Below are 24,937 nucleotides of genomic sequence, written 5' to 3' on the forward strand. Positions count from 1 at the left end.
GTCTAGCTTAGAATACAGGCTATATTTTATGATGGGTTGGCTATCGCATTTTAATTACCTTGATTTTGAACAGAACTTTGCACCTACTACAGTTAAGGCAAATAGTGTCTAAAATAACTGTTTTAGCTAGTTGTGGTTAACTCTCCAGGGAGTCATTAAAACCAGAGAAAAGCTTTTAAACTGATTTCTTCCTTGTGTAATGATAGGCTGGCCCTTACAGAGGATGACAGAGATAATAAGCATATACTACAATCAGCTTTAGTTAAAGGCTAAAAAATAGAAGATACATTTGTTTTATTTAAGAACAACAGCAAACATATTGTATCAACATATTTATAGCAGGGCATTTATACACAAATACAAATGACTGTGTAAAAGAATTAGATTGTTTTAACTGCAAACAAAGCCGCAGAATCTCTAGCAGGAAGCAGAGACTGAAGTGAACTGCAATTATTTCATTTTAGTCATTCTGTCATTTTATTCAACCAAGCTAAATATACTGACTAGTTTTGCATGTGCTACTTGTACACAGAAACTGTTAAACAAAAGAAAAATATCCTGAATTTAGGCTTAGTAGATGCAGATGGAAATTATATTTGTCATGTGATCAACCCCCTGAAAGTGCTCTATAGCTATGCCATGACACATGCGCATGGCTGCAGAGCACTTTAAAAGTGACTGTTTGTGTGACAAATGAATCCTCATCTAATGAAGGATCAGATGAAGCTGCTCCACCTTGGAGTGCCTTAGAGAACTTCTGTTCTCTAGGGTCAGTCCATCAGCAATCAGGGCTGGACTGATGCAGCTGGCCCCAGTGCTGTCTTCAGGAAGGGAGGAGGAGAAGGGAGGAGGAGCGAGCTGTGGGCTTGGGTTTGCCCAGCCTGAGCTCGAGAGGGCTGTGTGGATAGGAGCCTGGCCTCACAGGGCCCCCACCCAGCCCCCTCCCCTCTAGCTACGGCCAGGCAAACCACAGCCTGCAGCTCAATCCTCCTCCCTTCTTCCCCTTCCCTTCCTGTAGACAGTACCAGAGCTGGAAGGGAAAAGCAGGGCTAGAGGAGAAGAGAGGCTGCAGGCAGGCTCCTCTGCTCAATTCCTGGGTGCCCCTTCCCCCACAAAGCAACAGGCAAATGTCTGTTGGGCCAAGGGACCAGTGTAACTCATGGCGCTTTATGTAAAGTGTCATGAGTTAGTGGGGGTGCTGCATGTCTGTCAGCACCCTTTGAAGTATACCTAGTTTATCCTGGTTTTAGAGTTACTACCAGTTGCAGTGACATTCTTCAAATTGAAAAAAGGGGTTTAAATTGAACCCGTAATATTTCTAGAACCAACCTCTTCAAATATACCAAATGTATTTATGAGTCCATGATTGGTAAACATACCTGGTGCTGTATTACAGTTAATCTGTTCTGATTAGCACATTCCCTCCCACATCTCAGTTTGGGCCTAATTCTTGCAATTAGTACCTCTAACCACTTAGAAGTTAATGCTTTGAGTCATTTGAAAGGTGCCCTGCAGTGTGTCAGGGGACATTGAGCCCTGGTTCCTAGGAGTTCTTGATATATTAATCAGAACAATCAGGTTTGAACAGAGTTGAGAGAAAGAGCACAGCAAGCTATTATGTGATCTGGGATCTCATACTCTGTCAGAAAAAGTAAGGAATGTTATATGCAATGCCCCAGGGAAGCTGAGATTCTAATCTTCCCCATGGCATTTGGTATTCAATTGTAGCCCTCACTCTTGCAAGCAATATTTGTCTTGAAAAAAAGTCACTGGTCAATCAGCCCAATGTGGTATCTTGGAACTGATCCAATTTTACACAGGGGAAGGTTGTCCTTGAAACACAAATTGGTTCCATTCCCTTAAGGGGGTTATAATTATATATTCATCTATACGTGCTGCTATAGAGGAGGTGATACAAAGTCAAATAGTATTTTGTGTGTATATATGTAAAAAGATTCTTGCTTGTATTGAAATAAAGGAGAAAAGAGGTTTTAAGTATTGATTAAGAAAACAGCTCTTTGTGAAATGTGACACTTTTACTTAGCAATATTTAATGACATATCAGTTTACAAACTCCTGCAGAAACCACCATTTCTGCAAAATCTGATTTACTATTTTCAATGTATTAACTTATTAATTTTTTGCAATTTATAAAATAACTTAAATACCCATAATAAAACAAGCAAAAGCTTGTTCCTATGTGTTTGTAATACTGTACAATGAAATCACCCTGACAAAACAAAGCAAGCAGCAATCTGAATGCATTTACTCCTCTTTCCTACACTGCCCTGCTGCAAATTAAAAAGCAAATGGAGACTTTGAAATGAAAATACCCCTCCCCCAACTGTGACTTTCTTTCTCCAACCTGTGGGTCTCTTCCAGCAGAACAGCTGGCAGATTTTACTGCTTCCATAGCAACCATGTCATCATCCCGTTGGCCTGACAACATTGCAGTAGTAAGACATTTGGTTAACATTTGAACCATTCTTAACCTACAAAGGTATTTTTGGGGTTGTGTTGCAAAATACCTATTTAACATTCAATTTAATAAATTTTGCTATAAAAAATCCTATACAGTCCTTATTTGCCAGAGGAATCAGATCATCTTCCTTGGCTTTCAGCAAGGAGTTAATATCCATTCTCTGTAAAGTGACATTGGAGGGATCAAACCTCTGCAGCAGCTTCAACTTATCCAGTGACAGTCTAGCTCCCATCATGCCTTCTCCTCCAATATGTGGTTCCTTTGGGAGAAATAAATAATGTGCTTTATTTTCTCTTCCTCTGAACTTACTGTTTTGAGCAAGTAAAAAATGCAAGAAATTTGTTGTGTGATCATTTCTAGCATATTGGTAGAATAATTCTAACTAGACATCTTTGCTCTATTTAAGGACTAGATTCACACGGGGGCCTTCGGTGCTCGACCCCAAAACCTAGATACTTACAATAACCAGCTATTCCTGGAGGCACTTGAATTCCCTTGGTACCGAAGCTTTCACCAGTAAAAGCCACGAGGTTCCCAAATATCTTCTGAGGTGCATATGCAGAAATGCCTAAATCTTGACCTAGAGCAGCTCATAAGCTTTACAGGAGTTCACAAAACTAGGTGTCCTTTGCATATCCAATCTGCAGGTCCTGATTTAGAAGATGTGCGCTAGGCACAGCTGCTGGCACATATATATGACGAGGACGAGGCTGCGTCACTTCCCCTCTCTGTCTAATGCAGCACTGTTCCTGTGTGCAAGGGCTGCAGGATTCTAATCCCTGCCTTCCTGTAAGAACTAGCAAATTGCCTGTCAAGAATGATGGGGGGGGGGGGGGGGAGGGAGAGCAGGACAGGTGGGAACGGAGCCCCATGTCTGCCCCCACTCTTGTCTGGGCTCATTCCCCCACTTCCCTCTCTCTGCCCCCACCACTTGGGGTTTGGTCCTGCTCCACCCCCTCCCCTGCCACACTCCATGCCCCCCTCCCCCCCCCGCCCACTCCTCCCCTCCCCTCCCCCCCGACCGTGTCAGGCCCAGGCCTGCTCCTCCCTCCCCCCCCCCCCACCGCATCAGGCTCAGGGCCACTCCTCCCCTTCTTGCTGCATAGGGTTCGGGCCCACTCCACCTGCCGCTGTTGCCTTCCAAGAAGTGGGGGGGGTGGGCAGGCCAGCGCTATCACTGCTGCCTCCAGGGAGCAGGGCTGGAGTGGGGAGGGGGGCAAGGCCAGTGGTGCTGGCCTCTCTTCCCTGCTCTGTCCCCAACCATCTCCTGTCCAGAATGCTCTTGGAGTACTGCACTCTTACCAGGAAGCGCTTTTCTTTCTTCCACTAAATAAAATTAATCTAAAATATGGTAGATGCTACCTGAAAACTCCCATGAAATAAATGCCAAAGGAGAGCTGTATTCATATCAAGAAACAAAGGGACTCTGAAGTGATAATCATCAACAAAAGCCTCAGCGCTGTTAAATGTTTGGTTACACTTCTATTTCTTCCTACTGTGACTATAACCAAGTACTGTTGTTATCACAACACTATATTTTCTCACTTTTATTTCAATATATCAGTAATATTTAATATTTCTCATAGATTCTAAGATTGTAGAGTCGGAAGGGACCACAATGGATCACCGTGTCCGACCCCCTGCCCCTGGCAGGGAAGAGGACCAGGGTCAGATGACCCCAGCCAGGTGACTATCTAGCCTCCTCTTGAAGACCTCCAAGCTAGGTGATAGCACCACCTATCTTGGAAACCCATTCCCAGATCCTGGCCACCCTTACTATGAACAACTTCTTCCTAATATCTAACCTAAATCCCCTCTCAACTAGTTTACACCTGTTATTCCTAGTCACTCCCTGGGGCGCCTTAGTAAACAGCGCTTCCCCTATTCCCCATTCACCTCTCCTAATAAATTTATAGGTGGCCACAAGATCTCCCCTCAGCCATCTCTTGTGAAGGCTGAAGAGATTCAGCTCTCAACCTCCCCCTGTAGGGTCTATCACGAAAGCCACTAATCATGTGAGTGGCCCTCCTCTGGACCCTCTTGAGATTCCCCGCATCCCTTTTGAAGTGTGGCACCCAAAACTGGACACAGTAGTCCAACTGCGGCCTGACCAGTGCCGCATAGAGGGGAAGCATCACCTCCTTTGTTCTCTTAGCAAATGCACGACAAGGTGCGATTGGCCTTGTTGATGGCCTCGTTACACTGCTGGCTCATGTTCATCTTGGAGTCAATTATGACTCCAACATCCCCCTCTGCCTCCGAGCTGCTGAGAAGGATACTCCCTAACCTATAAGTGTGCTGGGGGTTCCTCCTTCCCAGGTGGAGTACCTTACATTTATCTTTATTAAACTGCATCCTATTTCTCTCTGCCCATTGATCCAACCTGGCCAGGTCAGCCTGAATCTGCTGAATCCTCATTTGTATACAAGATTGTAACTTTTAAAATTATTTCTAATTAAACCTATATCAAATTAAGTCTTTTCCTCAAGCATTCAATCAATTGTAAAATTTACAATTACTACCTTATCCTTTCACCTCTGAAAAAACTCGGAAAAGTACTATAGTGTAAGAATAAAATATCCCAAAGTACCAGTGTTTGTTTTTTGTTGAGATGCGTTAAAGATTACACAAGTTCCATATGCCACCACCCCCTACAAACACTGGCTGTAAAATTAATTAAATCTGAACGTGTCGATTTCTTCTCAAGTGGCTGTGAATCTGCAAATCCATGTCAAGCACCTGTGCTACTTTGACAATACCTTTGGCTAATGTCTCCCATTTCCCTCCCCACAAGCAGCACGGTTTTTAAAATATTTTATTCTCATTCTACACATGACCCTTTATACTTATTTCAACAGCATTAATAACATCTATTGGACTCTTCTGTGAATGTACTTTGAAATACAAGAACAAAAATAACAACAACATGTATTAAGGACAAAGCTGCCAGAAAAACACTAGCTGTCTTGAACTATCTATTATCCCTCTAAGTTTCAAATGACTAAGTGGTGTGCAAATACAAGAAAGCACTGCAATCTACAGAGGGAAGTCATAATGTGAAGCCACTTAAGCACCTTTCAGTGAACCATAATCAGACCTCTGTTAATCTACTGTGAAAATTGCCATATGTCCACCAGCCTTCACTCTCATGTGTTATCCAAGGTGAAATAGTTTAGTCATTACAAAATGCACTCCTGCTTCAGTTAAAGGCATGTGGGATGCTAACATGGGACTTCAGGACTTCCTGGTGATAGGATACTCCTGATCCTCAAAGGCTTTTATTCTCACCTCAGCTTTTAAACATTTATAAATGTGATTGTCCAAGGTGTGTCTACCTTTTCAACTGGGTATGTTTAAGACTCTCTTAAATAATAACACTCCATTCTTCTGAGGCACCAAAGAGGGCTTTAAGTGTCATGGTACAGTCATTGCTGGTACAGAGCACATAGAAGAGCATAGAGAATATTTTTTTCATCCATCTGCAACAGCTAACAATAAGGGAGACTGGCCTATGTAATCACATACATCACTTCTTCACTCTTTCCAGAGTGGGGTTCTTGAACTGTTTCACTGCCTGACAGGAAGGATATCATTTAACACACAGCTGGTGAAACATGTGCCCTAGATTTGCATCAAGTAAACTGAAACTCTTCTTACCCTAGGTTTGCATTGAGTAAACTGAAACTCTTCTTACCTGGGACTGAAGCTGGAGGCAGGGAAAATTTTCCAGAGCCCAAGCAACCTGCTCCTCATTTTCAGCTAGTGTAATTGTACATGTGCTGTACACCAAAATACCCCCTGGCTTCAACAGTTTCACTGCCTAGAGAGAGAGAGAGAAAGACTGTGCTTTGGCTTCTGTGTTATGATCATGTTAAATGAGGAATTTCTTTGAATACGTGTGAATACATTAAATCTAGTTACAGGTAAATTATGAATTGCATAATTAACTGTAACTTAGATGTATGAAACTGCCGTAGTGCAATCGGTAAATAATAGAACACTTATGTAGGCAATGATGTTTCTATCAAGGACTTGGGCATTGTGCTAATCATACAACACATTACTCCCTTTTGAAAGACACAGTGAAAGATCTAATATTTCCAAGTTCACTCAAGGAAAAAGGCTCAGGATTTGTATTACACAAGACTAAAGATGAGAAAGGAGTTTCTTGTCCTACAAGCATATTAGCTCATGCAGCCTCCTGGGCTGTGGGAGGCGACATGTACCCCCAACTGCTGTATAGCAGCCATCTAGCAGGTTCTGCATAACTCATCCAGACACAGGCTGGATCTGGTTTCATCAGCTGATGCCAATTATGGATGTTAAGTTATTTGATCAATGACTGATAGGAGATGTTTGTTCTTCCTACATACATATGGAGATTATTGCTGATGTCCTCTGTTGGAACTGGCAGAAATAAAAGTGAAACATAGTTTCTCTTTACTGTGCTTCAGTTTTACCGATACAAAGATCCAATAGAGATTTTCGGGGCTGGAAGCACCTTCTGTTACTGGATTCCTGACATTGTCTCCTTCTAGAAAAGTAGAAATTTCATGAAAGAATGGACACAAAGGGACTATGGTTTATACAACTTTGAAAGGCCCTAGGCATTTAACTTCCTTCTCCCTCCTCGATTCAGTCAACTGAGTCAAAATGACTGTTGCTGTTCTCTATCTGATCAACATAGTATACAATAGAGGATACTAAAATAAGATGTCTTGAAAGTAAGACTCCAAACCACAACAACGCTTCTTAGTTTGAAGTCTTTATCAGTGTTTTGCACTTGCTTATCATAGGGTTAATATTTCTACTCCAAGTGTCACCTCTTTAAGAACAGGTGTTCTGGGATTTGTAGTTCCCTAATGACCATGCAGCATTACTTTAAGAAAAGGCCTGGTGGGGAAAGGGGTGGGTGATATTTAAGCAGCAGTTTTTCCAAATAAAGGGTGGCTATACATATGCTCTGATGCATTCTAAGTAGAATGCATTCTAATTAGTTTAATCAAGTCTGATACAGCATTCTAATTAGAACGCTCCAGCGTGCTGCTGTGTCAAGTATATTCAGCATTCCACACTTCAAAATGGAAGCATGGGTGTTTTAACTAAAATTCATCAAATGAGCTTTAGTTAAAGTGCCCCCACAGCCATTTTGAAATGTGGGATGCTGAATACACATGACACTAGGGCGTTTTAATTGAGTGGCTGTCCAGGAGTCACTCCTGCCCTTTGCCCTGGAGCAAGTGTATAGACATCCAAAGACACTAGAGGTAAGCTAGGTGTAACAGAAAGGTACTAGTTTGCTTGTAGTTAGAAGGGGATGTGGGGCAAAAAAAATCCTGCGAGTGAATCTGGAAGGAGGTTTACATAAAAGATGAAAGAATACTTTGGAGGATGAGGGTAACATGGTTGCACATGGTGTTGGGACCTCTTGTTTAGAGGCCTAGGCTTGGCTTACAGAGAAGGTAAAATTTCCCTGACCTTTCATTCTTTATATAAGGATAAATAAAGATCAGGACACATTCTGAAGAAAAAAAAAAGGCCTGCAGAAGGTAAACGCGTATTGGTGGCACTTTTATCCATGGCAGAAAGAATGTAACCCCAGGAGGGCAAAGAAATACTTAGAAAGGGTAAAGAATTGTCTTATGAGATGATAACTGCCCTGAATGAAGAGAGATTCTTGATTTGTCCTCCTTGCCATTTATAACACAAAACATCCAACTAGCCAGTGCCAGAGCCAAAGAAAGCAAAGTATGACTACTTGAACAAGGCAAGCTAATCTTGCACCATCTCTGACTGCAAAACTACTTACATTCAACTTTTTTTAGTCGACAATTAATACATACCACAGTGAAAAGCTTCCGTTGTAAGGGCTGGTAAGAGGTCACTTCCTTTAGAGTCCAGGAATAAGCCATATTGGGTCTCTGTCCCATCCCACTACAGGGAGCATCAAGAAGAATTCGATCAAATGACTCTGCCAAGAATGGAGGTCCTGTGGCAAAAGGCAACTGGCATGTTTAAAAGCTACAGAAGAATATGTTTGTTATATTAAACAGCCTTTACTTATTTTCTTGAGACTACCATGGATCATGGGAAGCTGTCACTGCCTGCCTAACACTAAATGCTTCCAGGTTTGTATACTGTATTCTATCACTACAAAAGTAACTTCATCTGCAGACAAGCAAAACAAGGCAGAGCACTCTGGTAATGACTATGGATTTCATCCCAAAAAGAACAATGCATTTTATTTCAATGCTATATTTACACGATGGTGAACCTGTCCAAGATTATGCTAGATTAACATATGTCAAACATAATTTAAAATTTTGAAAGCACCATGTAAAAAGTGCCAGAGACACAGGATTTTGGTTTCAGTGTGTGGGATATATAACTGTACTACATAGAGCTGCAATGAGCAACTATTGTTCATACCTGCGCCAAAATAAATACGTATATGGTAAATAAAAAAGCCTACAATTAAGTTTATCATGCATTTCAAGTACTTACTTAAATGGCTCAATACATGCTAATGCTTAGTCTTCATGTTGCATTTTCATATGTATATTTCAAAACATTTATAAAGGAAGGATATCTTACAAGCTCTGGTATGTGATATGCTGGCTGCCCCACAGCAGGCTAACTGGTTTAAAAAAATGTAGTATAAACACTGCTGAGAGTTACTTGCAAGCAGGAAAGGAATTTGAAACTCCCTATCCTGAATCAGTCTCTTCCCTGAATCCTGCTGGGCTACAGAAAGCCAAAACTGCTACAGCCCTTTGCTCAGAAGGCTCTTTAGCAGAGGACTCCAGAGGAAGCAAACTGCTGGTTCTTCACCATCTATCTGGGAGTAGAGAGTACAGAGGAAAGTTGTATTACACACCTCCCCAGTTCATCTTATATTGCAGATGGAAATGAGCTTTGGGCTTCACTTTAGTGCTATCCAGATTTATGTCACTACACCCAAACGATTCTAAACTACATGGCAGCAGTTGGCAACCTCCGGCATCCATGTCAGAGCATGGCATACAGGGCCATTTTGCTGGCACTTCACAGCCAGCACAGGCTCTGGGCAGTTGCTGCCAGCCACAGAGCCTGAGCTGCTCACAGCAGGTGGCCAGGAAGATGCAAGCCCTGCTACAAGCTGCCCAGGCCAGCTGTGGCAGGCAGCTGGGAGGCTGCAAACAGCTGCATGGGGGTCTGGAACCCTGGCACCACCTATGTGGCAGCGGTGGCTACATGCACACCTCAGGGAGCAAAGTGGGGGGGCTCCGTGGCTTGTGGCAGGGGCCTGCCCAGAGCCCAGGCTGGCTGTTGCAGGGAAGCTGCAAGCTGCTGCACCAAGGTTTGTGGAGCCCCTGCCCAGATCCTTGCTAGCGGCAGCTGCACGCACATCTCTGGGCAGACAGCAGGGAGGGCCCAGGTCAGCGCAACCCCAAGGTGCACATGAAACTGCCACTGACCTCAGAGCTGGGGTGCAGTTGCTTGCAGTGCAGTTCCTTGCAGCCTGTACAGTCGTTCCAACTGTAATGTAGTTGCTTGCAGGCTGCCCATGGCTTGCTATGATCTGCCTAGTTTCCATGGCTAGTGGTGGTTGCACGCAAGTCTCGGGGCATGGCGGGGAATTGCTTGGAAGCTCCCCCACCATCTGCCCCTGGCACACTCGTCACCAAGTCAAGGTTGGGGTGTTTTGACACTCTGGCCAAAACCCTTGCTGACCCCTGCTTTATGGCATGACCAATAGACTTTGCCTGAGAGAGGCTCTAAACTGGACTGCAGACCAGGCTGTACCTTTTGACTTACTTGCAGAGATATGTGGGATAGCCTGTTCAGTCTCTACCTGTTCTATATCAAATTTGAGCTCTTACTACATATTACTCACTTGCATAAGCGTTAAATACCACCACATTTGACCTTAGAAGACAATCTAACTATAAGGCATAGGGGCATTGATATGCACTGCCTACACATGCAAGATGGGTAACATATGCACTCAAATCCCTACTTTAGTTATCTACTGAGCTGTGCTAAAATAGCAAAGAAACTTGCTATTTCTTTCTGTAGCAAACTAGAAAGAATCAAAGGCAACAGATACCAATGAAATATTTTCATCATGGGAACAGAACCAGAGTCATAAATACAGCATATCAGAAAAGCAAATGAAATGAACCTAAAATAAAAATAATACTCTGGGCTTTCACAGCCCTTCCCATCCATGTGTCTGAAACAGCTGTACAAACAATAAATAAACTTCATAGTGCTCCTGGGAGTTAGGGATTAGTAACCCCATTCTACAGAGGGAGATTCTAAGGCACAGAGAAGCTTTTCTTCCAAACCTACTGATTTCTCATCACTGAAAACTGCGAAACCATTCGGAGCATGGGGTTAAACGCCATCATAAAGACTTATTATCCAACTCCCTCTGATATTATCTGCGGTAGGAATAAATACCTCAAGCACATTAGGTTGTGATTAGGACAGACAATTAAGACTTCTGCACTTGAGAAGCTGATAATTGCAGAATAGTAGAAACTAAAAGAATATCCAGTGTTAGAGCACTCTGGGTATCTGCCAAGATTTAAAGGACTTGGGGATATTGTGGTAGGTTTAAAAGCACTTGCACAAATCTGATTATCATTTTCTTCCAAAAGCTACTATCCAAAGCTTTTACAATCATTTACTTTACCTTGTGTGTCCTCTGTCTTTCTAACTGCAAATGCCTTAGTTCCATCACAGCAAAATGCCTTAATACAATTCAGCTGCAATAACGCAGCATTCTGTGTAATTTTTTTGACCTTGCTAGCAATCTTATCCATGGCTATGACTTCACCCTGAAAAAAAGGCAAAGATCACACAAAATGTTGTGTTTACATAGATGAGCAGCTGCTAAAAACAGGTACAATACCTCTCACCTTTTATTGAGATGGGTAAATTATGCAGGATGGGTAAATTAGGCACTCAAATCCTTATTTAGCTAGTTACTGACCTGTATTGAAATAGCAACAAAAGATTTCTTTAGCAAACTGAAAAGAATCAAAGGCAATGGACACTATTGAATTATTTCCATCTTGGGAACAGAACAAGAGTCTTAACTACAGCATGTCTGAAGAGCAAATGAAATGGACCTACAATTAAAAATAATACTCCTGGCTTTCCCATTACAGTAGTGGGAAATCAGTTTACTCCTCTAACAAATACTGTAAATAATGGAAAAAATACTGTAAATAATGGAAAAAATCACAATTTCACCACTTTGATTTTATGCAAGGAGCAAATTGTATCTTTCTACCTTGCAAGCCTGCAGGACAAATTACAGGAAGAACTAGGATAATATAAATGTGATCTACAAACACAATGAAGAAAACCCACATTAATGACATGGGGTACATCCTCTAGAAAAGTAATAGCACTGGCAAAAGTTAATGTCGGAAGTTTTGCTGAGAATGTCTTCTAGTGACTAGGAACTGAAGACCCAAGGTAATGCTGCCCCTTGCTATGTAGAGGTGGTATTTTTGATCCCAGTGGAAAGGCAATGGGATAGACAGGGGTTGTGGAAAGGGAATTAGGGCAACACTGGAGCATTTGAAGAGCAGTAATTGTGTTAGACAAATGAAGAGTATAGCTCTAGAGCTAAGAGAGAAGGGCAAGATTTGTCATGCTATGGGCTAGCACATTATTGATAAAATCGGGTTCTTCCATGATTATGTCCTTCAAATTATGTATTCTGAACAGGTGAAATGTCTCATGAATAAAAACGTTCCAGTTTTAAAAAGTACTGCTTCTCATTAAAAAGGCTTGTCCTCTAAAGCTGTAACTAAGAGGATTTGTCTGTCTAAATATATCTGTATATCTACACAGGCAAACCACTTCTTTATTCTAGGTACAGCTTATATGAGTAGAAGAATGCTAAAAGAAAGGAAGTTATACCAACAAAAACACTATCTGCTGGCAGGACTGCATTAGGCTATTTGTCAGTATAAAGCTTACCTTTAAAAACCCCTTATGCCACTATTCTGGCAAAATTTTAGCTGTATGCCCTCAGAAATTATATAAGCCAGAGCCTGATCCCAAAGCTGGAAAGATGCAAAACTCAGTGGACTAATTGTGAATAAGACCTTAAATGTCACAGTGAAATATGCTGTACCTGTAAATGGCTATAACTGACATACTAAAAGTATTTTTAAAGTGGAAATCATACTCTTTAGATCATTAGGTACACAGTTGTAATTATGGGAATAAACTCTCAGGAACTACTAATATTTTAAGTTAAACTCTCCATAAATGCATTCAGCTTATCACTAAACTGACTAACTTTTTGATTTTTTTTAATGAGGTAACTGTTTAAGGCAGGATTTATCTTCATCTATTTCTCAGCTCCCCGAACTAAAAGACTAAAGACTAAAAGACTTTGCTATTATTAACAATTGAAACAAAAAAAATTCTGATAAAAATGTTGTTTTAAAAGGGTAGAGGGAAAATAATTTCCTAAACGCTTCTATTTTCTGACTACTTCTATTAGTGTTCAGAAAATGTTGAGTACTTGACTAAAAATGGGGAATTTCACATTTTTCAACTACCTTCATATTTTAAGTAAGTTATAGAATATATTTCGTATTATGTTATATAATAAAGTAATGTCACAGATATATATCATAAGACTACTTACACCTTTGGGAAAAATAAATTACCTACAAAATGGTATACAGAGAGTAGATAAGAAATATATGGGAACAGGACTTAAGAATCAGAAAGCAAGGCAGACAAATCAGAGAAGCACATTTTATGGTTTTAATTTACATACATTTGCAAGGTATGTTGATATTAATCCTTATATTCTCTTGAAGCGTTACTTAGTGATTGGATGCTAGGATGGTACAGATTACAGCTACAGATAGGATAAATGTCTTTTCTGTATGGACAATTTAAATATTTGTGGCGTTTAAAGAAAGTGCTGAGGTACCAAACCATGAAAAATGCATATACATGCTAAAACTATACGTGGAAGTAAACTGATGACAAAAGCATATTCCTGCATAAAACTCTTCTTTACCAGATTGAAGCTGTTGTAAGCTTTATGGCTCTACCCACTGAATGCCTAATGCATGTTTGTAATTCTACCATATTGAAGGGCTGAACACTTCAGTAAGCACTAGGATGATTATGTCAGAGCAGACTGTCACAAGCATTAGAACCTTTCTAAGTATACACATGACTAGTCATTGCAAAGCCTTCCTGTTAACAAAGAGACAACTGTTAAAGTGCATTATGTTACAATCTGTACTATCTAAATCACCTGACGTTTTGTCCATAACCTCATTTCACTTCATTTTAATGATAAGTTTTAAAATCTACTTTTCCTCTTTGTTATGAAAGAAAACCCTATCTCTCTGGTGGGAAGATGACTTGGTATCTTCCCCTCTTAATTCATGTAGCTGAATAGACTCCAGCGTGGTTTGTGCTGGAGTTTGTTGCTCCCGAGTGCTGCTTTTGCACATGCACCTGGGACTGCATCCCCTTGAGCTGGGGATGAACATCACTGCCCTGGGACTGCTCCAACCTGGCTCATCATGCTGCAAAGGGGCTGGCTGGGGCATGAGGGTGCTACAGTATGGAGCTAGCGGGCAGGCAGCCCCCACACTGAAGCACACTCATACCACAGCCAGCCCTATCAGCATCAACACATGGATTACAGTGGAGTGAATAACTCTGCCATAGGACAGTACTTGTGTCTAGCAGTACTATCCAACAGTGAAGTAAATTAGTTTACTCCACCCTAATAGCACTGCACACATAGACACTGATGTTTTACTGTGGAGCTAATTAGTCAGCTCCACAGTAAACATCTCGTGTAGACACACCCAGTGACAGGGAAACAGAGTTGGATTTTTGTGGACAGAGTGGCAAAACTCCAGATTAGTAAGCAGCCACAGGAGTGCAAAGACAAGAGACATAAGGCTGCAGGTGGATACTTGTGAGTAACAGGAACCCCACCAAAGCAGTTAAATAGAGCCTGCAGAGTAACCAGGTAGATAGCAGGGGGTGACAGGAATGGGAGCAAGCTTGTGAACTGATTGACAGGTGACTGGAACGGGTGGAGTCCAGCAGTAGATAAGCCCAGTTCTGGGACCAGAGCAGGCAGACGTGCCCTGGTACTGGACAGAGAGGAGCTCCAGCCAGTGAAACCCCTATGGAAGGGAAACCACAGACTTGGGAAGGTACCCAAAAGGCTGAACAGGACCCAGCAGGTTAGGATAGGTTTTTACAGCAGTAAGTGATCCAAGGTAGGGTTTGAGTTAGGAACTAGCTGGTTTGTGCTTTGGTTTGATCAGAGGCCTGGGAGTAGATGCTGGAGGCCACAGATGGTGCCCAGGTTAGCCGTACAAGGGTCAGGGACCTAGTGGGCTGAAGGAAGTATATGACCAAAGGGCCTTGTAAATGGAGTTAGGAGTACAGCACATAAGACGTGTGTGGCTACAGGGGAGGTTGGAGCCTAGATTAGTGCCCCTAAAGCACAATTAGGAACAGTAGGGCCACAATCAATGCTCAGGGGGTACCCTCAACAAAGCCCTAGCTGTATTATTGTATCTTCCTTTCTTCTATCCTCCTTTCCACTGTTTCTGATAGCATATGCTATGGTTCTTTCCACTGAAGCAATCTAAGAGTTTCCCAGTCTACTGGATCAGCTGTTGGAGGGAATTGTGGGAAAGCACTGAAAGACTATCAGCATTCCACTGATATTTGTTGCCATCCTTACTGCAGAGCAGGCAGTTGCCAGGCCACTAACTCATTCTTCCTACATATTTTCGGCTTCAAGACCCTAGTACGCTCCTCAACAATTTGCCTTACATATGTCAGTATTTCTATTCAACCAAGGGAGAAAACTTTCTTTTTTTTCTTTTTTCTTTTTTTTATAGATTCATAGGCACTAGGGCTGGAAGGGACCACAGAAGATCATCGAGTCCAGCCCCCTGCCCCCAGGGCAGGAAGTCAGCAGGGATCATAGGATCCCAGCAACATAAGCATCCAAATGTCAAAGTAGGTGCTTGAACTACCTCTGGCAACAGTCTATTCCAAACTTGGGGGACTCGGACAATAAAGAAGTTCTTCCTTATGTCCATGGCTGAAAAGGTCATGGAGGAGTTTGTGACCGTTCAGCCTTGTCCTCCCTTGGGATGCTCTGGTGAACAGATGTTCCCCCAGATCCTGGTGAACACCCCTTATCAACTTATAGGTGGCCACCAGATCACCCCTGAGCCTGCGCTTTTCCAGGCTGAAGAGAGCCATGGCTCTCAGCCTCTCATCATAAGGTCTGTTTTCCTGACCTTTGATCATACACATGGCTCTCCTCTGCACTCTCTCAAGCTTCTCCACATCCTTTTTGAATTGTGGAGCCCAAAACTGGACACAGTACTCCAGCTGCAGCCTCACCAAGGCTGAGTACAAGGGGAGAATGATGTCCTGGGATTTGCTTGAGAAGCATCTAGGGATGCAAGCCAGCGTTTTGCTTGCTTTACTAGCTGCAGCATCACACTGAAGGCTCATGTTCATCTTGTGGTCAATCATAACCCTCAAGTCCCTTTCGCCCATAGTGCTAGCCAGCATAGCACTGCCGAGCCTATAAGCATGCTACAGGTTTGTCTTCCCAAGGTGGAGAACCTTGCATTTTTCGGTGTTAAACACTATCAGGTTCTCGTCTGCACATTTCCTGAGCCTTTCAAGGTCAGCCTGGATCACCCTCCTGTCCTCAAGTGTGGATGCTTTTAGAGACTCCTGACTTATATGTCCAACAAAATCAGATCAATTTGCAGAAACTGATTTCTGTTTGTGATAGATGACTATTTAATACAGGAAGTCTGTAATTCTGATGTGCTTTAAAGTAAACCAGTAAAAAGCATCTTCAAATATTAATGATTTGCTATTCTGAGTTATCTGTGGATCTTGATAGATCAGTGAAGTAAGCCATGCTAATGAAATGCAGGTCAGGCTTTCCTCCTTGAGAAAGAAGATGCTCAATGACTTCTCTTACCTGATCATGCATTAATGTTGCAAGATGGGTTGTTTTTCCCCCTGGTGCAGCGCACATGTCCAAAATTCTCTCTCCTGGTTGAGGGTTTAGAACGTGGCTCACAACTGCAGAGGGTAAGTTCTAGTACAAACCAATGATTTAGAATATGAGGGACAACAAACAATAAATATGTTCTGAAAATACTAAATAGTGAAGCCACTTATATTTTCAGTTATCTCCATAACAGAATGAAAAATGTTATTCATATCACATTAAGTATATAGTTATCTTTTGCTTTAAGTCTGTGGCAGCTTTTCCTCAGAACTTAAGCAACAACAATTGAGGTTGTCACATCTGTCACAGCAACCATCATGCACAAATCAAAGAGAAGGATGCTGTGGCAGACCTGAAGCCCTCTATAACTTACATATATCAAATGTTAACCAACTTATTAGAATGCTTTCTCTGTAAATAACACTGGCTTAATTTAATAGCAGGTTGTAAACTGGACAAACAAAAAATGACTACATGGGGCTAGAGATAAGCTCCCCATCAGCAATCGCTTGAAGGCTGTTATGGGACTAGCTGGAGTGTCCAGGCTTGCCTTGGTTACCATCACAAGATGTTGATAAATATTCTTGTCTATTTCACCTGTAGGTCTGTCTGTTTTCAAAACCTTTTTCTCTAAATGCCTTATTATTACTGCTAATATCAACAATATTCTGGTTTTAAGAAGACTAATGATCACTTTGTACATTGCTGATCACAGATTAACGAAATTATGAACCCAGCTGTTAGAGCCAGCAAATCCAACTGGGATGATGTGATAGATGCACGTCTTTACCACGTCTGTGTAGGAGCAGGGGAACTACAGCATTTGACCTGAGACACAAAACACAAAGCCTGATATCTGATGCCCTGGCTCAGAGACCAGAAAGCAGAGAGAGAAAAATGTAGCTACTCTAAAAAAGTTAATTACTTACAGCATATTAATTAGATTATTTGATCGAATCTGAATATTAGTGACAAAAATCTTAAAACCTGATTTTAAGATACTGACAAGCTGGTTTGTAGCGCTTATAGAACAGATGTCCTTGGAAGTAATAATGTGCTGTCTTTAAACTATATGCAAATACTTTCACATATCTGTCTGAGTTGGAAAAGAGAATTTTTAAAAGTATCTTAATTGGAAGCTTCTTTTCTGTTTTATAAATGATATGCTAATTTTAGATCCTATTCAGCAGAAGTCAAAAAATGAAAAGATAGTTTCTATTACAGGTGCATCAATATACCAGTTGCACATCAGATCAACACCGATAAAAAGAAAATTAAGATTACTGGCTATCAACTTTTTTTGGCCAGTGTAGCTGATAATGTCACAATATGCCTTCTGCCCGGGACCTTAAATGTTGCATGCATACACACAGCTGCATGCAGGAATGAAGCTGGGCAGCATTGAAAGCAGCGCCATGAAGGTAAGCCTGTGCGGAGGAAGGGGTGTGAGGGAGGGAAGAAGGTCCCCCAGTGAAGGAGAAAGTAGGGCAAGGGCTGGGGATGCTGCCCAGCCAGGGCAGTGAATGGGACCCAGGGCAGGGAGCAGGACAGAGCAACAGGTGGCTTGTCCAAGGGGCATGGGAAGAGTGGGAAGCGGGGTGACTCTTTGCTCCTGTGTGCACCCCCAGGAGGAGGCATGGCGGGGGCATGTGTCCCACCAGATTTGTGCGCGGGGCAGATGTGGGCTGCTCACTGTGGGCATGGGGCTCTCTGCTCTGCTGCCTTTCCCACAGGAGCCCCATGCTTACTACACATCCCCTGCCTGCCTGGCAATGGTTGGGGCAGCAAGTTGTGCTGGGCAGGCAGGAGATGTGGCTGCTGTGGGGCTCCCGAGGGAAAGGCAACAGAGTGGACAGCCCCAAGCTTACAGTGGGCAGCCCACATCCGCCTTTGCCCGGCTGAGCTCCGCTCTGGTTAAGTGTCCCTGCACTTAAAAACAGTAGTGGCGGTGCTTGAACTAAAGCTTATTTGATGAGCTTTAGTTCAAGTGCTGCCACCACCATTTTTAAGCAACAGGAAGCAGATCCCCTGGATGAGCTGCCCGTGGCTCTGTCCTGCTCCCTGCATGGGCCCCGGATCCCATTTATCACCCTCGCTGGGCAGCACCCCCAGCCCCAGCCCCACTCCCTCCCTCACCGTGGGGGCCTCAATCTTCCCCCACCCCATGCCTCTTTCCTCCCTCATGCCCCTTCCCCTCCACTCACTTACCTGCAGGGAGCTGCTCTCCATGTTGCCTGGTTGCATTCCTCTAAATCAGTTATCAGATCAGTAACAGCCAATATCACTGGTTATTAATTGGCTATTGGTATCAGTCAAGAAAATCCATGAACCCCTAGTTTCTATCATTTTAAAATTCCATTGCATGTCAGCCATATGCCCTAAGTTTAAATATTTTAAATTTTGGTCACAAAAAATATAGGTGGTGATCAGCAAATGATACACATCCAGATTAAGATTCTTTTGAAATATAAATAATTTAAATTAAGTTAGTGTAACTAAAATACTATACTGACACCTTTGTTAACAAAAATTATAAGAGCATTGATAGATGTGTTAATCACACAATAAATTATAACCTATGACACATTCAGCCAATTTATGTGATAAAATGGCAAACCAGCCACAAAGATGTTCCATCTTAAATGTAGAACATCTTTGTGGCTGATTTGCATCATATTTTAATTTGACGGTATGGCATTTTTGGCACTGGCTGTCTAGAGGATTTAGTTGCTGACAGGTGTGGAGCTGGGCATTGGGATGAGTCTCTGATGATGCACTTCCTACAGTGCCCTTTGAACTTACTGGTATGTGGGGGGCCCATAGGGCCTACATTGGGCTGCACTGTGAGACTTTAAGCACCATCATGCTGGAAGCTAATCTGCTGATGGGTCCCTGTTCACCAGTAACTTGAAAGCCACACAGAGCAGCCCAGCATCTCTGCAGGGCTACATTGCACAACTACACCACATGGCTTTCAGCTTGCTTGCATGCAGGGGGGTCATCAGTACAGAAGCATGATATCAGGATCTGTCCCAATGTCTTGGTCCCTATACCTGCAGTTGCATTATTTGGTTCTAACAAATTTTATCCCAGATCCCAGAACTCATGTGTCCTGGCAGGATGCATGATTTTTGGAATCCAGGAAAAATGTGTCATTTCCTATCACACAACTAAAAAGTCTACCAGGGGCCCTAAGACATGACACTGCATTGCACTGCACTGCACTGCGTCATACTATAGACAAACCTATCAGAGGAAGTTGTGAACTGTTTCCCAACCTTTCAAGAATTATACAAGCGAAACCAGAAAATTAATTTTTAGAAAGAATTTGTGTCTGAAAGGCAGCACAACTACAAACAATGGCTTATTTGAACTGACATTTAAATTAGAATTGTTACTCAGACATACTGGGAACTAATGTTATCTTTGTTTTCAAAAACTAAGACTTTGCACCTAATCTTGATTTGTGCTGTAAAATAAGAGAGCGCTCCAGCCTGGTAGCAGTGGGGGCAGTAGCAGTGATGGTGGCAGCCCCAGCCCCTGACCTGAGTTGAGCCTGGATGTGGAGCCAGAGCTACAATAGCTCTCCTACTGTCACAGATTCCCTTACATGCTTTCCCCCACACCTCGCAGTCTCCCCATTCTCCCTCACCATATGTAATCTCCCAGACTGCATAGCCACCTCGGCCACAACCAGGCAGCAGCAGTGGTAGCATCTCTGGCCCTTGTACATCCCTGTACTTGAATCTACATCAAGATTTTCCCTGTCTTCCCTCCCTCCCCCCCCTCCCCCCCAATTAAATGAGGGGAAAAGAAACTTGTTTTGGCTTTGAGTAAATATGGCAGATCTCTCCAGCCCCTGGCAGATGCTTATATAATCATGTGATGGGATCTGAAGCAGTTTATCCTGGATCCCATTCAAGGTCTGGCATGGCAGAACATGCAAATTGTTAGAATCAGGGATAAAAAATATTCAGGTCCCATCATGCATCTGCTTGGGGTATGCAGCTGTACATGCACTAAGGCATGGGGAGCTGTGATCCCCAGCTTGCCTGTAGCCTGTTATATGCATTGCAGAACATGAATTCCTGGAAACTGGAGAGATCGCCAATCCCCAGTTGCCTATGCTGTGTTTCTGTCAACACAGCACTGTGGAACATTTTGATGGCAAGTGCGGAACTTGCCATTTAATCATGCAATAAATGCAATGCCTGCCAAGACCCACTATGTCCACAGCTATTCCATTTCAGTACAGATGTGTTAGATGCCTTTATTCCAGGGGTTTTCAACCTTTTTTAGTCTAAAAAAGTACCCCAAGTGGCCAGATGCTGAGTGGGGGGAGGGGAGGGGAGGGGAGGGAGGCAGTATGTGCAGCTGGAATCCGGGAGCGGGGGAGTAGTGCACAGCCAGACGCCAAGCAGGAGGGGAGGAGTAGCACATGGCTGGACATGGAGCAGGTAGGCAGGGACAGTGCATGGGTGGGCAGGGATGGAGCACTGCTGTCTCCCAGGAGCAGGGCCAGGGTGGGGCAGAGAAGCTCACTGGGCTGGTGTGTGCTGGTGGCAGCCACCATGTGCAAGCTTCCTTGCCTCACAGAGGGGTGTCACAGCCCTTGCCCAGCCCTGGCCCTGCTCCTAGGACGTGGCAGTGCTCCCTCCCCGCCTGCCCACACATATCCACTAGGACCAGTCCAAGTACCCCCAGGGGTACGCGTACCCCTGGTTGACAACCCCTACTTTATTTTATCTATAACCACTTAAGTGGAGAAACTACTGATTTATGTGCTATGGCTCCTATTTGAAAATGAAAAATGTAGACTCCTAATGATTCATTTTTAGGATATTAATTCTTCTGAAAATTGTACTGACCTACTTAGTAATATACTTACCTGTAAAAACAAATAACTGGATAACACATTGTCAAATGAAGGACTAAGATAGACTGGGTCTGTCATTCTTACGCCCATCCCTCTGAAAAGCACAAAATACATATTAATCTGACTGATTCAACCAAATTATCTGTGCTGCCTATACTTTTAAAACTACCTTCTGCCATGGAAATAGTCTTTGTCTTCATAATAACTGACTTTCAACAGCATTGAGGGGCTCAAATAATACTGATTTGGCCATGATGCTCTTTTTTTCCCAACGTTATTCCATGTAAGTCATTAGGGTTACTTTTATGTAATGGTGAGTAGAATCATATAGGTAAAAGCATTTATAAATAACTCAATGTTTATAGTGTTATAACCCACCCTACATATTTTCTAAACTGTTGCCACCACATGGGGTAAACTGCAAAGAAAATATTGCTCAGTTTCCTACATGAAAATGTTTTCAAAAATAGTTTCCTCATGTATAAAACTTGCAAAAAACTGATGCACCTACTTCATAATTTGGAAAATCTGATCAATTCATTGAAAATGTGAGGTGCTGTATAAATATTAGGTTTTACAATTTCCTTTTAATAAGACACAGAAATCTATGAAACTAGAAAATAGAAGGAACAGAAATCCAGCTCCAGTTTATGTGCTACTGAGGGCCCCTCTAGACGTTCAGGTAAAAGGCATGATAGAATCGGATGCACGATAGTGGGATCCAGTCTCAGATCCAATTGCACCTTATTGCTGGTACAGGGAGAGCTCAGGATGATCAACCAGCAGGTAGGAAGTTTCTGCAGCTGCAAGTTTTGCAGCTGACAGGACTAGCAGCTGTGGCAGCACCCCACATGCTGCCACGGCTGAGGATCCTGCAGCTGTTGGGACTGTTAGTTGCAGCAGTGCTCCATACCTGCAGCAGCTGACAGTCCCATGACCTGCGGGACACCCAGGCACAGCAGCACATGATGAAGCCCTGTGACTGGGAGCCCCCAGCCATAGGAGAATAGCAACCTTGCTACATGTGCATATTAAAACTGCATAAAAGCAGATATATTTTTATTACACGTTTTCCAGTTCTAATTTTATAGCTAGATGGATCTTTTTATGGCATGACAGTTACAGTCCAAATTAATTGTGCAATTAACCAGTTAACTGCATTACATGTAGCACATAAAGGGGGCCTGACAAAAGACAGGGTTCTAAAACTTAAAACCATCCATTTTCAATGTCTTCATAAGAGCATTTATTAGCATGGAAAAGCAAAAGGCTTACCTCTAACATCAATCTGAGATTTTTTTTTTTTAATATACAGTTAATTCTATGTAATCTGCCTTAGATTTTAACAGGCTGAGATGAAACATTACAAAGTAAATGAAACAAAAAAAGAAATAGTTTGCATGAACTTCTTTACTATTCATTCCATCCAGGAAGAGCACACACCAAGTACAGATGATTCCTCAGCCTGAAAAAGAGTATTTATACCCAAAAGGTTGCAAAGAAGAATTTTTCCAACTATTTGAGTTGGTTTAATAAAAGATATCAGATTTACCTAAAGAGCAGTCTCCTACACAATAAGAAAAGTAAATATGGCAGACTCAACTTCTAGGGGTTTATATTCAACTACTTTCATGCCAGCACCTAAGGTAGATTTATGACATGTCTTCTGCTTCTATATTTAATAAAATGGTCTGCATAGGGTGCCTTTCTTTCACATAGAAAAATTATTATTTGTTTTATATGTCTCAGACATGCAAGAAGCAGCTCTTATTTTGACATGATACAGAACACACCACTTCACATGCTCTCTGTGCGTGTTGGGAGAAGTAAAGCAAATTAATTTTCTCTGGCAGAAAATAATCTTAAATTGGATAACTTCTTTGGCAACCAGTTCTAAAACAGATTGTGGTAGAGACAAAACCTAAAATACAGCCTCTTAAACCAAAACACTGTGTTTTGGGAGACTGGGTAAAGGGAGAAGGGTAAGGCTTAAACCTATCCAAACTGGATCAAATCATTAGGAACAGAAGAACAGCCACCAAGGAGGAGTCCTGCAAAGTGTGGAGGCTTATTAACTTAGCAAAATCAAACAGAATGCATTCTTGTGAAGCTAAAGAAAAAATATCTGCTGAGTTAATCAGAATGGGTGCATCCACACATGCAGGCACATGCGCTTACAGCAGCTCAAATAAGAGCAGCACAAATCTGTGCCAGAGATTTGTGCCTCAGCACATGTGCTTGAACATGCACTTTGGTGTGGGGCAAGTTGTGCCACTTGGGGCAAACTGACCCTGCCTAGCTCTTCCTGGATCTGCAGCCAGTGGGTGCTGGATGCTGGCTGGCCCCAGTAGTATAAAAAGCTCAAGGGTACTTGCTTTCAGGAGCTTCTGAGGCCCAACCAGTTGACGTATGGGGACACTACCTCCCTGTGCCAGCTACACTGCTGCAGCAGCCCTACCTAAAGTGGACCCTGCACCTTCTACCCACTGCAGCGGTCTGGCAGTGAGGGCTCCTGCCTCACTATGACCTGCAGCCACCTGCAACAGCATCCACCCCATTCATGTCTGCATGCCTGCCAGACCTGGATGGGGACTGCCTGGCCACCTGGGCTGTGGCATGGGCACTGCAGTAGAGCTTCCTGCACCTCTGTGCCCGTTGCCAGTGGGCTGTGGCTACACAGTTGGCCTTCATGCAACACTGCTGCCATGTCTGTCCCCACCTTGCCATCTGGGTGGCTATCACCTGAAAGATGTGCTGTGTGGTGGCCTGCTTTGAACTGTCAAAGTATGTCCTCCTGGCCCCAAATGGTCAGGAAGTCAGCCACCTCATTTGCCCTCCAGCTGGGTCCCCAGTGCCAAGCCCTGGGCAGGTTCCTCTGCCTGGGTCCTGCCCCTTGCCTCACTAGCAGGAATCCTGGTGCTCCCTGTTTAAAAATTGCAAATTCTCTGATAAAAAATCCCAAATTCACTCTTTAAAATACCCAAAAATCCATGTTCTTCCACAATTATATACAGTGGTGCCAGGCGGCATATATATAGTGGCACCCAGGAAGTACCCATCCAGATCTGGCAGGCGTGCAGACATGAACGGGGTGGATGCTGGGGGTGGATATATATATGTAGTGACATTTCATTTTAATCATGGAGGAATATGGATTTTGGGGTATTTTAAAGTGTGAATTTGGGATTTTTTATCAGAGATTATGCAATTTTTAAGCAGGGAGCACCAGGATATATATCTAGAAAGAGATTGATTAATCAGTTGGGCAATGTTTTATTGATATAGTTACAATTTTAAAACAATTTGGAAGCCTACCAGTGCCTCTACCATCATAATAAAATAAATTATAAATATTTATATGCTTTGGTGTTTGCTTTTGGTTTTTTTTATCACAAAAAAATCAGAGCTCCCCCTGACCCCTTTGTCGCAGGGCACTAAGGTGTCTGCTCCTTTAAGAGCAGAAACTGCTTACGGAGAGGGCCCTAAGAGCCAGATAGAAATCCCACAGGTACAGGTTGCTATGGCA

General features: G+C 42.8%; 1 protein-coding gene across 1 annotated transcript in view; it reads right to left on the bottom strand.

Annotated features, from left to right (window-relative positions):
• Nucleotides 1-277: 277 nt before the first annotated feature.
• NSUN6 (NOP2/Sun RNA methyltransferase 6) overlaps nt 278-24,937 on the bottom strand; it is a 43,379-nt gene continuing 18,719 nt past the window's right edge. The window contains exons 7-12 of the mRNA XM_006271435.4: nt 21,424-21,505; nt 16,503-16,622; nt 11,163-11,307; nt 8,326-8,471; nt 6,177-6,302; nt 278-2,741 (exon numbers count right to left, since the gene is read on the bottom strand). Coding sequence (XP_006271497.1) covers nt 2,529-2,741; nt 6,177-6,302; nt 8,326-8,471; nt 11,163-11,307; nt 16,503-16,622; nt 21,424-21,505 — 832 coding nt within the window. The 3' untranslated portion in view covers nt 278-2,528. The remainder of the gene's footprint in view (nt 2,742-6,176; nt 6,303-8,325; nt 8,472-11,162; nt 11,308-16,502; nt 16,623-21,423; nt 21,506-24,937) is intronic.

The sequence above is a fragment of the Alligator mississippiensis genome, chromosome 5 (genome assembly GCF_030867095.1).
Source record: "Alligator mississippiensis isolate rAllMis1 chromosome 5, rAllMis1, whole genome shotgun sequence".
NCBI lineage: Eukaryota > Metazoa > Chordata > Crocodylia > Alligatoridae > Alligator > Alligator mississippiensis.